At 39.4% G+C, this 14,202-nt stretch overlaps 1 protein-coding gene across 14 annotated transcripts in view; it reads right to left on the bottom strand.

Annotated features, from left to right (window-relative positions):
• The window catches only part of MBNL1 (muscleblind like splicing regulator 1), a 174,683-nt gene that overhangs the window by 135,464 nt on the left and 25,017 nt on the right, over positions 1–14,202 (bottom strand). For 9 of the 14 annotated variants that reach the window (XM_080657166.1, XM_080657164.1, XM_080657173.1 and 6 more), the window contains exon 1: positions 5,965–9,627. In XM_080657166.1, coding sequence (XP_080513292.1) covers positions 5,965–6,138 — 174 coding nt within the window. In that variant the 5' untranslated portion in view covers positions 6,139–9,627. Of the gene's footprint in view, positions 1–3,790; positions 9,628–14,202 lie in introns of those variants that run through there. The other 5 variants (XM_080657174.1, XM_080657170.1, XM_080657163.1 and 2 more) reach the window with 4 other exon arrangements.

Consider the following 14,202-nt stretch of genomic DNA (forward strand, 5'->3'; position numbering starts at 1 on the left):
AGGGTTATAACTATTAGTAATTTTCAAAACACAAGTCCTTATAATATAGAAAGTTTATCTCTAACAAATCAAACTTTTTACTTCCAAGTGAAAATCTTTTAAAAACATGCCAGAGAATATGAATAATACTGTAGGTGGTGTGCAGTTGATGTTATTTGTAGAAGAAATATACTATTAGATTTAAAATCTTTGTTCATTATAAATAAATATTAGAATAAGATCTCACTAGAATTACTCTTGTTTACATTGAAATTCAGAGAAATAGCTGTTCTAATAATGTATTATGCACTTCACACAATTAAGTTTGCTTAGCTTTCAGTTGCTCTGACTGAAGTTTCTACATATTATTAATAACTACCGTTAGTGCTAAATCAAAATCCATCTGGTTATTTATCCATGCCCACTGACTGTCATAATCTTTGGCCTGTTAATATAGAACATTGCTTCCTGTCTAAAAGCATGAGATGTGTTCCTGCTAAAGTTAAAAAACAAACAAACAAACAAAAAACCCTCAAAAGTTCCTCAATAGGATCTCTCTGTAAGAAAATAACCAGCTTTGTCTCTGTCTGTGGGAAGGCAGAGACACTGACTGCTCAGCATGAAAGGTAACGGATTAGTGATGCTGGTAACTGAGATCCTCTACGTATCCTGGGCAAGGAAAACGACAGGATAAGCTTCCCAAACCAGGTCCCGAGGTGTCTGTTCTGGCTCTAAGAAACATTCCATTTCTCACCTCTCAAGTGAACTGGGCGGATGTCCCACACTTCCTAACTGGAAGATTTTTACCCCACGCTGCATGGACTCTTTTAAGTCACAACAGTCTTGTAGATGCAACTGTGTTGAGGCTGTTTGTGGAATCAGCCTCACTCAGACTTCTAAACCTACACTAGAATTTTGTGTGGGTTTAGAAGTCTGAGTCACAAAGTTTGAACTCAACTGGAAGTGCCACAGTGCTTTAGGTTGAAGTTGTTTTTAGTTTGTCACCCACACAAATTGAAGCAAGGCTTAAATGAAAAATAGAAATAGAAATAGAAGCAGGGCACCAAAATCTTATGGAAGGAAACAAATTAACTGCTCTAGAAGTAGTGCCTTAGGAAGCAGGATTCAAACCTTGGCTTGAAATATGTCCAAAGGTTTAGAAATCTGCACTTACTTAAAAAAAATATGTTTCTAAAAAAAATTCTAACTATAAGAATATAAATAGGTAAAGGAATGAAGTTTTATTACCAAAGCAGCTACAGCCATTGAAAATTTCATTAAGGAAATGTTCATGTCAACGTCGATGACATCACAGCACATTTACAGGGTATTCTTGACAGAGTGGTGCACTTTCTGCGTAGAGAATACACCTGGAACTTTGACATGATACACACTGCTACACAAGTCATGCCTTACTGTGAGTTCATGTCCAAAGTCATTATGGGCAAACAAGGAAGTCCTGCGTCAACCTGTCCCTGCAAGACACACTGAATAGGTACCTCTATGTAATAATATGTCTAAGTTTTCATATCACATAGGAAATGCCATTACGAAACAATAATCGAACAATAACAACGACAAAACTCTTGGTAAAAGTCATTGCAATTAGAAGCCTGCCAGGTCAAAGCTGTCACTGAAAATTGGACGTTTAGTCTGAAACTTGCAGATATCATTTTGCCAGGATTATCAGTCAAGCCCGTCGAAAAGTTAGGATGAAAAGACTGTGCTGGGGATTTAGAAAAGAGCAGCACTGGGGACAATTGCTCTGTTGAAGGTACACTGTGCTGACAATGGAGGGCCTCCTAAAATTTAACTGCAAAGACCTTCAGGACCACTTCATAACGTCCAGTTACGCCAGCCCCGTCCTGTGTGAGCAGCTAGCGACTGGACTGGCCTCACTGACTAAGGTTCTAGTTGTTCATTTACCTGGATGCTCACTTGTTTGTGTCTTCTAACAGCTGATTCCTGGACTTTATATACTCTCCCAGGTCTCCAATTACATTTCAAACGTGCTCACTCAGTGCCCTTGATTTTATGCCACCTTGCGGTGGGATCCGATCTCTGATATATCTGATAAATTTGATCGGCTGTGCTATCTATATACACAAATGTGTATGACCGTGAAATAAATGCTTAATTAGCTTAAACAAAATTGCCTAATGTGATAAGAGAATAAGTGACTATAGTTTTCAAATATAAAAGTTTTGTTCTGTTTTTGGAAAATAGATAATAAACATAAAGATTATATCTCCCCACCCCCCAAGTACCTGAAAAATGAATGTTTAACTAATATGCAATAGTCTATTTCTGTTCATCATGTGGTGAAAGCTTTGTTAGAATACAAATCACGTGGCATCACATTAAAATACATTCTGTAGGCTTCTTTACATCAACTACCCAAACTTTAGTTTAGAGACTGTTACTAAAAAAAAAAAAAAAAAAAAAAAAAAAAAAAAAAAAAAAAAAAAAAAAAATAGGTAACTTGCCATTAACTATTAACTAAATAATAATTTCTGATACATAACGTTCTAATGGCAGCTTGCAGGGTTGATATTTTTCTTTTAATTTTTTTTTCTGTTTTGTCACCTCTTCAGAAACCATAAGAAAAAAAAAATCTTGCTCTAGAATAAAAGAGTGTACCTTTTCAAATGTTCAGGGTTTCTGATGTTACTAAAACACTCAAATCTATAGTTTGCAAGCAATCTAATTCTGAATTTGAAAATACTTTTAAGACTGTTGTATATTAAGACTGCAAGTTTAAAAGAAATTAAGTGACAAACATTAAGTGCTTAAAATATTGTTTAATTTATAAACCAGTGCACATTATTACAGCCTTAGCTCTTTCTTATTGTTGTCATTCCACTGCTAATATACTAATATACTATATATATATATATATATATATATATACACATATATATATGTATATACACACACATACACACACACACACACATATATATATATATATATATATATATATATATATATCCCTCATTAGGATGTATTCTCATTTTACTTATCAACACATTTATTGTGATACAAAATTCTGTTTTCATGTAGTCAATTTAATCTGTTTATTATTTAAACTTTAACATCACCAATGGGCAACTAAAATACTATCGCCTGATTTTCTTCCTATTGCCTTTATTCATATGCCGATTGATTTCTTTTGCATAAGGACTTTTCTGAACTGTTCGACCTGTGTTTTTAATGAAACAAATTCTCCTCTTCTAGTAGAGAAGTCTGCTGTAAACGTAAGTCACCCGGGAGCCTGGCCAAAGCCTGCAGCAGCACAGCTGAAGGTACAGCCATTTCACAGGGTCCGCGCGGCCAGTATTTGGTTTGCTTTGCTAACTTGCTAAAAATAGTCGATTACACAGGCTACCTCCATCTCACGGCTCAAGAACTCACAAAAGGCTGGACTGTGGATCGCAGCAACACACAGAACACATTTTATTAAAGAAGTCAGGATATTGCAAGTTTTCTCAATTCCTTCCGTTTACTCTCTGAGACAATACAAATGATCTAGCAGTTACTGGCATGGAAATCTCATAACGCTCCCAAATTTCAGAACTTCAGGCATGAGTCACAGACTTACTTTAACTGTTTTTAAATATGTTTTTGATCTATTTTAGCCACAAAATTGAACACAGGAAGACTACTATACAAAAGGTGGGATTCCAAACACTGTATTAAGAATCACATGTGTTAGAATTATATAAAAAAAAACCTAATTTTTGAAACATGACTACTTAATTACCTTTTCAAAAATTCTAAAATTAATTCTAACTATAGTTATTTCACTCACATTCAAGGAACTATTGCTCTGGGAATGAAGCTTCACCATAAATACATTTGTGTCTTCTTCCTCAGATTCAAATCAAAGTATTTTTTTAATCAGGTTTTAGACTAGAAAGTAAATTTCAGTTTCTCTTAGAAAAACAAAGAAGAAAGACGAGGTCTGCATTGATTAGCTTCTAAAATGGGTTCATTTCATCAGTAAATTTTTAAATCTTCAAATTATTTGTTGTTTAAAAAAAAAAATAAGTCCTTGATGTGGCGGTTGAATCTTGTTAACCACACAGCACGTCTCTAAGCAAAGCTGCTGCTCTCCTCAAAGGGGGACTGTTCTGCGGCCACAAGTGAGCAGCGACTAAGAAAAATATTTTGAGATGGAAAAATAGCAACTGAATTTTAATGTTCCACAATGTTCCCAAATGCTGTGGAGGCAAGTCTTCTGTGAAACCACTCAATGTCACAGCCAAGTTAAATGTCCTTCATTTTGCAGCTACGAGTGCACCATCAACTGTCTGTAGGATTAAAAATTGGATTTACTAGTAATTGGGTCAAAACAGGGTTACTTATGGACACAGCTGTTTACCGACAAGTGTAATTAGCCCCTTGCCCCTCATTTTATGGATCCCGGTTTCTAATTACACCTAAATTCAGTCGGCAAGAATTTAGGAATACATGTTCACAAAGCTACAACCACTGTGCCCTTCAATGATGTCTTCAGAGTAAAGGGGGGGGGAAGGACCGAATGATAATTTATAACTTTGCTTACTGATCTTTAGGATTAGGACATTAAGAATAATCTAACATTGTGAGTTATCTGTGTTACTGTTAATACCCTTTTCTTTTCTTTTTTTAATCCTACTCTGAAGATAATATCCTTGAGTCTTTGGAGAAAACTTTAGCAAAATGAGCAGCCCAAACTGGACCCAAAAAAGCAATTAACTGAAATAGTTAATTCTTAAGTGCACTCATGACATCTGAGTGAATTGCATGTTGGCTTATGAGTTAACTATTTCAGTTAATTCACCCCTTGTTACTAAAGAAAGCATTCTATGATAGCACTATTTCTTTTCTTTTCTTTTTTTTTTTTTTTTTTTTTTTTTTGCAAAACAAAGGATAAAACTATGAGACTTTTACTTCTATATGTATATGTGTAGAAACGACAGAGATCACCGTCTCACAGGCTCGAAGAGGGAATGATATTGGCACATTAGTATTCAAAGGCAATTGAATTAAACCAGACAGAGCACCCAGGAATCTTCACACTCCTAGACTTGACCTTGCATGTCAAAATTAAAGACAGGTATGTTGTGTTTTAAAAGAGCCACTCTCAAATCTGATTCCTGAAGTACAAGGACATTTTTGAATGTCTAGTTATTCTAAAGTGAATCTTTTAGTAATATGGTGCCCATGAAAACTAACTCTTAATATTTCTAGCTGAGATTGTTACAAATAAAATAAAAAAAATTAGGATCTAACAGAAAATAAAGTTCCTTCACATCAGAAATTTAGAAGCTAAAAAAAAATTCCAATGAATAATAGTACTTAAGAGTTTCTACTTATTTATTAAACTCACATTCAATAAACTTTATGGCTTAGATAGGGTGCTGTAGGCAGCAGATCAGAACTTCTAATTATTTTTTCCACAAATTGCATTGCTTCTGGCCTTAAAACAATATGCTCATACAATGAAAAGGAAATCCATAATGTCAAAATATTAATATAAAACATCTTTCCAAGTTTAGCTGACTTAATATTTGCTATTCTTTTACAACATTACAGCACCTTTAGAAACAAGCAAAATCAAATTATCTTCATTCAGCTTCTGCCATGGCCTTGTATATAACCTATGCATATGCTAACACACACATGTATCTACATTTACTATTCCTATAGACACTGACTTATTACTAAGCTAAAAAGCTGACACTTTCTGCTCTAGAAAAGAAAAAAAAAAAGCATAGCATTAAAGGACTGGTAAAGTTATTCATAACAAACAAGTTTGGCCAGGCTTGATTCTACTGGATCTCAATCAAGTCCCCCCAACCCCAACATCATCAATAAGAACACCCCATAGAACTAAACTATTAACAAAGCAATCCATAATTCCAAACTAAGTGAACTCTATGTCCACATCCCCTTTATTCAATTATTGCATAGCCTTAAAATAATATAACATTTACTCACTTTCAATGAATCAAAGCAGGCGATTACTCGTCCATTTTCAACTTGGCAGCTTTTCGAAGGATGTGCAAATTTACATTCCGTGTCTGGCCGTGAGCAAGTCCCCCTTTGGAACTCTCTACATACTTCCAGTGTTAGCCATTTTGTGTCCCGAATTGGTGCGACACTAACAGCCATGTTTAGATTTTACAGGTAGTTAAAATTTTCAGTGAAACCAACAAACCCAACCCCCCCTCAAAAAAAAAAAAAAAAAAAACTACCAAAAAAAATGCTGAACTGATAAAACTGTAAAATGATGATGAAAACGTCCCCTCCAAAATACTTTTCCCCCACTCCCTGCTTTAAAAGTACATGGAAAATTGTGTTGTCAATATCAAGGAAAAGATCTCCCACTAGAAATTCACAGCATGAAACTGTTAATTCAAAGAGGTTTTGTTTTTTTTTTTTTTTTAGAGAAATCCTAGGATCTTAAGTAGATGAACGTTTAAAAGTAGGGCCTGGAATCAGCCTTGTGCTCTCAGTAACCCCTTCCCAGTGCCAATTTTGAACCCAAAATGCAAGCATGAAAACGTGGCAGACCCCTGGACACCGATTTTCCAAGCTGCTCTCAGCAAAGTTGTCTGAAAGGGAATCTCCTCACAGCTGAATTTGCAATGGAGTTTGGTGGTGCAATCGGTATTGATTAGTTTGGCATAGACAGATGCAGCAGTTTAGAGCAAAATCGAGAAAATGATTTTTTTTTGTTTGTTTGTTTTCCTCCTTGATTTCCTGGCAGAAGATATCTTACTTTTTCAGCAAACTTTTCTTTCAAAAACTAAAGCAGCCTAGGGCAATGCCAGATACTTAGAGCTTTTCTCTTGATTCTAAGTAGAAATGGGGGTGTCTGGGCTAGAGGTGGAGGGTGGATGTGCTGTCGTCACAGTCTAGCTGGCAGCAAGCAAGGCAAAAGCAGAGACTGCTCTAGAAGCGGTTCCAAGCAGCAGAGACGTCAGGAAAGGCACTTCTTAGTACCAACCTGTAGAAAAAAGAGATAGGTTAAGATTTACTAAAGTAGCACTTCACCGATGTCCTACAGTACCACAGCCTTGCCATGTGCTACCGGACTAAGTCAGATTCGTGTCAGCTCTCTTGCTCTCTATCTTTCTCTCTCACACACACACACACGCACACACACTCACTCACACACACGCACACACACAATACTTACAGTGAGGCATATTGCAGCCAGCCATCGTAGATTTATTAAAAAAGGGGGCCGTTTTCCCTTGTGAAGCAATGCATGATAGAGAGATAACCAATCACAGATAGTGTTGCAGCAATATTCTGGGCAGAAAGCCAATAGTGTGGGTTGTCTTATGAAAGGTCGCGCCTGTCAGACGTTCATTACTATGCTATAAGCACAGAAAATGTCCATCAGATGTGACTTATTCCACTGCAAGAGGACGAGCATGTGGGTTTTGAATTTACCCAACATGCAGTTAGTGGACTAAACCATGTTAGTTTCAAAACAGCTCCTAAGGCAAGTCCGAGCACTTGGAGATCAGGGCCAGAGGGGTGTGGGGGGGAAGCAAGGTTTAAAAAATTGCAGCTGACTTCCAAGCTGCTCTCCCCCCGGCTCTGCGCAGGGACGGGCACTGAGCAGCCTGCGCCTGCTGTCCTGACACGTGAATAAAAAAGGAAAGGGGTGTTTACGAATGGTACGTTCTCCTGACCTATCCAATTCACTTCCTTCTGAAGCCCGAGTCCTGCCCCTCCGCTGAAAGCAGCACTCATACTGTAAAACTATTCCATTCAGCCGGCAGACACTTTGTCAATATATCACAGGCAGGCGAGATAGGAACAAAAGCATCCTTTATTCGTACATTTTTTAAGCAGAAGCTGAGGTCATGTGGGGAAAATAAGGAGTGCAGTGTTGTCAGTGTGTCTGGCAAATCTGAAGTCAACCTCAAGGGAGAAAGTGATTCCATTGCAGAAACATTAAATATTAAGTGAGCAATTTGATTTGGGCAGCTAGCGTGATGCACTTCAGGGGTACCAGTGAAGCCAGAGGCTGGGGGGGTTGGGGGGGGATCCCCTATTGCCTAATTACCTCGGCACTACAAGACTGCTCCTTAGAGCAAGGCATTTTTGCTTTTAGCAACTTACTTTCTCTTTCATTCAGAAGGAGAGACTTCCAGAAAATGCTTAGTAGTTACAGAAGCAAAAGTATATATTTTTCCCTCATGAATGTTATCAACAAAGTAAACAAGGCTTTACTAACTTAAAAGTTTCACACTCCAAAGAGGCAATGACATAGTATAATAAGTAGTGTTTGATTATACTTCTTCAAGGGCCAAAATGGTCAATTGGCATATGGTACATTTATAACCTGGACACCAGAAAATGGCCTACAATATAGACTATATAACTGAACCAGAATATAGAATATGAATATATATTACACACATGTAAACATGAATATCTAGAAAATATTTTTTAAGATTTATTTTAGGGTTAATACTGTCATTCTTAACATTATTTTTTTAAAACCTACCAGATACTTGGCTTAGAAAATATTGAAGTAACACTACAACTTTTGAGAAAGATGAAAAAGAACCAACTCATATCGATGCTCAAGAAATATTTTTGTTTTCAAAATATTTTCTGGTCCTGATTCCTAGTTCTATCAGAACCAAGTCAAGTCAGTCACCAACTCTAACATCCATCCACCTTCCTGAATCTTTGCCCTGATTCAGAATTTCTCAGCTACTTCATGCCTTGAGCATGGAGCACACCTGAGTCAACAATCTCTGTTGTCCTTCCCTCTAGAGTTTTGAAATGCCTCACCTGCAACATTCACTTCCTGCAAAAGCCAGCTAAGAGGTCACCTCCTCCAAGAAGCTTCCAAGATGCCACCTCCTCCCTCTCCATTCATATATTAACCTGCCTCCTCTGAACTACTACACTGCGCCCTATACAGGGTTTTATTTCCTTAGAGGTCTGATCCACTGTCCCCAAGGGCAGAAATAATCTTTCCCTAGCATAGTGATGAAAAAGAGATGGATCGCCCTAAACGAGGGTAAATCAAGTGATCGATGACTATATCTGGACTGGAATTATCTCCAGGGCACAAAGATCCACAAACACACGAGTGAACACACCCTTGTAAACATATACATGAGCACAACACATGAATATGATCACATACTTGAACACACACATACACACACATCCGTCACTGCCGCTATAAATTGCTATATCCCAGCATCACGTCTAGGAATCGCCTTGGCCTGGACAGCTCCCTCGCACATTCCACACAGCAACTTTTCCCAAACCTCATCACTCTCCAGTCCCTACTCCTCCATGTTCCTCTTTGTCCACAGGGGACGGTCTTATATGTCACAAATATTTCCTAGTCCAAACAGTGGCCCTAGGGCATGAACCCTCTCTCACCTTCCTGCCACCCATCTCTACACTTTCTGCATCTTCTCATTCTCCCAGGAGTTTTCCCTTCTCTGCCCACAGTTGAGCTTCCACCTTGACTCACCCCTTCTCAAGATTTCTTTCCCTTTATACTCCCTCAATATATGAACTTTCCCTCAATTCTTTCTTAGCCCTCCAAGGGGTGAAGTAACTCCAGAATGGAGGCGGTGGCTGGCAGGAGCCAGGGAACCCCGGTGGCTACATGTCCTCCTCTCCGGAAAGCTCTCAAGCCGCCATTCCCAGACTATGTCTACAGTGTCATCTACACGCGCTGTATTCCTGCTCCTTCCTCTCCCAGTCACTGTGGAGTCTGTATCTGTGGACCTCCACACCTATTACTTCACCGTGCAGCAACGGCTGTCAATGCCCCATAAAAGCCAAATCCAAAGCCTTTACTTGACCTCTAATACCATTTACAACTCCTTCTTTCTTTCTATTTTTTTAATTTTTCAATTACAGTGTACAGTGCATATTATTTTGTGTTAGTTTCAGGTGGACAGAATAGTGGTCGGACAATTATATATTTTACAAAGTGGTCCCCACCTGGCACCGTACATAGTTTACAATATTATCGGGTAGAGGGGGTCAATGGGAATAAAGGGAGACATCTGTAATACTCTCAATAAAGATAAATTTAAAAAATAAAATTATATATATACAGATATATATATACATATTTGTGTGTGTGTGTGTATACACACACACACACATATATACACTAGAGTAGATCTCCGGAGCACAAAATTCGTGCACGGGGGGGAGGTCCCTCAGCCCAGCCTGCACCCTCTCCAATCTGGGACCCCTCGAGGGATATCCAACTGCCTGTTTAGGCCCGATCCCTAAACGGGCAGTCGGACATCCCTCTCACAATCCAGGACTGTTGGCTCCCAACTGCTCGCCTGCCTGCCTTCCTGATTGCCCCTAACCGCTTCTGCCTGCCAGCCTGATCACCCCCTAACCACTTCTCTGCCAGCCTGATTGATGTCTCACTGCTCCCCTGCCAGCCTATTTGCCCCCAACTTCCCTCCTCTGCTGGCCTGGTCACCCCTAACTGCCCTCCCCTGCATGCTTGATCACCCACAACTGCCCTCCCTTGCAGGCCTGGTCCCTCCCAACTGCCCTCCCCTGATGGCCTTCTTGTGGTGGCCATCTTGTGTCCACATGGGGGCAGGATCTTTGACCACATGGGGGAAGCCATCTTGTGTGTTGGAGTGATGGTCAATCTGCATATTACTCTTTTATTAGATAGGATAGAGGCCTGGTGCATGGGTGGGGGCTGGCTGGTTTGCCCTGAAGGGTGTCCCGGATCAGGGAGGTGGTTCCCTTGGGGCATGGGGCGGCCTGGGCCAGGGGCCTGTGGTGGTTTGCAGGCCGGCCATGCCCCCCAGCGACCCAAGCAGAGGCCCTGGTATCAGGGATTTATTTATCTTCTACAGTTGAAACTTTGTAGCCTGGAGTGGAGCCAAGCCTTCTGCTCGCTCCGTGGCTGCAGCCATTTCTGTTAGGATTTATTTATCTTCTATAATTAAAACTTTGTAGCCTTAAGCAGAGGCCAAAGCAGGCCAGGGCTGCAGAAACTTGGCTTCCTCCATCGTCGGGGGCAACCCTACCCTCCTGCTCTCTCCAGCTCTGTGGCTGCCGCCATTTTTGTTGGGATTAATTTATCTTCTATCATTGAAACTTTGTAGCCTTAAGCTGAGGCCTGGGCCAGCCAGAGTGTGCAGAAAGCTTGGCTTCCTCCACCACCGGGGAAACCCAAGCCTCCCTCCTGCTCTCTGTGGCCACAGCCATCTTGGTTGGGTTAATTTGCATACTCCCACTCAGTGTATATCCTATATAATAAAAGGCTAATATGTAAATTGTCCTCTCAACCAGGAGTTCAACCAGCAGGCAGGCCGGCCAACCGCCCATGTCCCCTCCCCCTGACCAGACCCCACCCATGCACGAATTCATGCACTCTAATATATATGTATGTGTATGTGTATATATATATATATATATATATATATATATATATATATGTATATGTATATGTATACACACACACACACACACACACACACTGAGTGGCCAGATTATTATGCGTTTAGAGATCATAATAATCTGGCCACTCAGTGTATATACATATATATATATTATCAACTCTATTCCCTATGCTGTGCTTTACATCCCCATGACCATTCTGTAACTACCAATTCATACTCCTTAATCCCTTCACCTTTTTCACCCAGTCCCCCAACCCTCCTCCCCGCTGGCAATCATCAGTCTGAGAACTTCCTCTGCCTTCAACCTTTCTCCTTATCTTGAACTGGCACATTCTAGCCTTTTGGTTTCTCCCAGTGCTATACTCCAGCCTCCTCCCTTTCACAAAGGAGCCGGGAGGAGCTGGGAGGGTTCCTGGCATATGCCATGCTGCTGGTTTGACACATACTTCCTCACCCCTTCAACCAGGCAAATCCCTTCTCCTGGTCTAAGTTGCTATTCAAACATCAACTCGATAAGACTGGGCTGACTATGGTAAACATTATTCCATCTCAGATTATTCTCAGTACTTTGTATCTCTTGGTTCTTTTAACCCCTAGGTTATAGACTCCCTGACAATAGGGTTTATCACCATATTTTTACCTGGTACCTAGAACAGAGATTTTTTTTTAATGTTTGATAAATAAATTTTATTTAAACTGATGATGATAAACATTGCTATGACTATATAAGGATGTATCCCCAACCCTGAGAAAATATTTCAGCATCATCAACGGGGTCCACCTTATATGAGGAAGGAGGATGGTACTATTAAAAATGTCTTCAATGCTTGGAAGTTATGCCTAAATATAACTACAAAATCCATTTCTAGAAGTGATTGTTTTTCCCTTCTGCCATGTTACAAGCTTAATCCACTCAATTATTAAAATGCTGGCAACTGGGTGCTCTATTTTTTAATTTCTGTAGCAGAGAAATTCTACTTAGTTCAAAAGGCATTATTGGAAGAATTATAGACAAATCTCTATAAGTTGAAAATACTATTTAATTGTAAAGTATATTGGGGAGGATGATAACCAAAATATTTATAATTAGCCAGGCATGGACACAGAACAATCAGAATGAATACCAACTTTTATGCATTATTATCTAGCTGTAATGTACCTAGTAATATGTGTTTCCACTCCTGACATGCGGCAGGGGGTGGGGGGTGGGGTAACAAATGTAGATTATACTTTATAAATTTATTTGACTAAATTGCTGATATCAGATTAACTTTCTCTTTTGCTTAAATAAAATAATTTCATGGGAGACTGAAAATCTTCATAATTTAATATATTGGTAATTAAGATTTCATAGGATTTGGATTACTACTGAATTCCCAAAATATTTCTTCAACTAGTAATGGATTTTTGTCCTATACAACAATATTGAAACAGGTGTGGGTAACGTCCAGACTTTTATAATTCTGGCAAACATATCTGCCCTAGAAATATGTGTTGCTTATAAATATTAAAGGAAATATTGCTGCTGTAAAGACATTTACTAGATAAATTGTGTATGAGGTAAATTTCTGACCTATATTTCAACATCTATATAATAAAAGCCTAAGCGACCGTAATGGTGGAACAACCAGAACAACCGGTCACTATGACGCGCACTGACCACCAGGGGGCAGACGCTCAATGCAGGAGCTGCCCCCTGGTGGTCAGTTTGCTCCCACAGGGGGTGTGCCGCTCAGCCAGAAGCCAGGCTCACGCTGGCAAGCGCAGCTCCCGCCACCACAGCAGTGCTGAGAAGCAGCGAGCCAAGAGGTAAGGAGCAGCAGGCAGGCAGTAAGGAGCAAGGGGTCCCGGACTGCGAGAGGGCACAGGCCAGGCTGAGGGACCCCCCCCCCCCCCCAGTGCAGGAATTTCATGCACCAGGCCTCCAGTATTATAATTAACTTCCCTCAACAACAACAACAAAAAGTTTAGGGAATTTAATAGTTTTGCAGCGAGAATCAAACTTTTTGAAACCAGCCTAATAGCAAGCCCTTTACTGATCAAATTCCAAACACTCATCTATAGAGTTCCTCACATTATGTGACTTGTTCTACAAACAAGCAAGCATATTCTGCCACAAGCACCAAAAACCAATTTCTCCTTGGGTGATACCAGAAATCACTTTTTATTTTTTACTTTAAGATATGAGGGGGGAAATAAAAAGGGGGGAAAGAAAATGTAAAAATAGAGGAAAGAAAGTCAAGAAAGGGTTCAGGGATAATTTTTTTTTTTAAGCATGGAAAATAATTACTCATAGTAATTGATATATGTTAGCATTAAACTGACAGTGGATGTCTTCATATAAATATCTATGTAAAAGTACATACATACTTCAATAGAGGATAGACACTTACAAGGTATGAGAATAAAATGCTATTTTGGAGAACTGGATGGCTTCCATGAGCAAGATAAAATTTCTTACTCACATATGTTTACTAATCATTTCAGTTCTTCTGAACCAAACAATAGGCGCTTGGTCCTATTACATCTCAGAGTGGATAGCTGGGAATTTTGGGGACTTTTTTTTTTGATAGCTTTTGATTTCTGAAATAGGTTACATATTGAGGAAGTTAACTGAGTAATTATTTGAGGGCTTTTTTCTTATTTACAAAGGCAATTTTTATCTAACTGGAAGAGATGTCCAACTTCACCATGTATATTTGGTGGGGACAGAAAGGGAGCCCCTTGCCCCAAACCATAACTTCTCACCCCCTTCACTGGTGTCAACAAGTCCATAATTAGCAATGCATTACTT

This window comes from Plecotus auritus, assembly GCF_963455305.1.
Source record: "Plecotus auritus genome assembly, chromosome: 2".
Lineage (NCBI taxonomy): Eukaryota > Metazoa > Chordata > Mammalia > Chiroptera > Vespertilionidae > Plecotus > Plecotus auritus.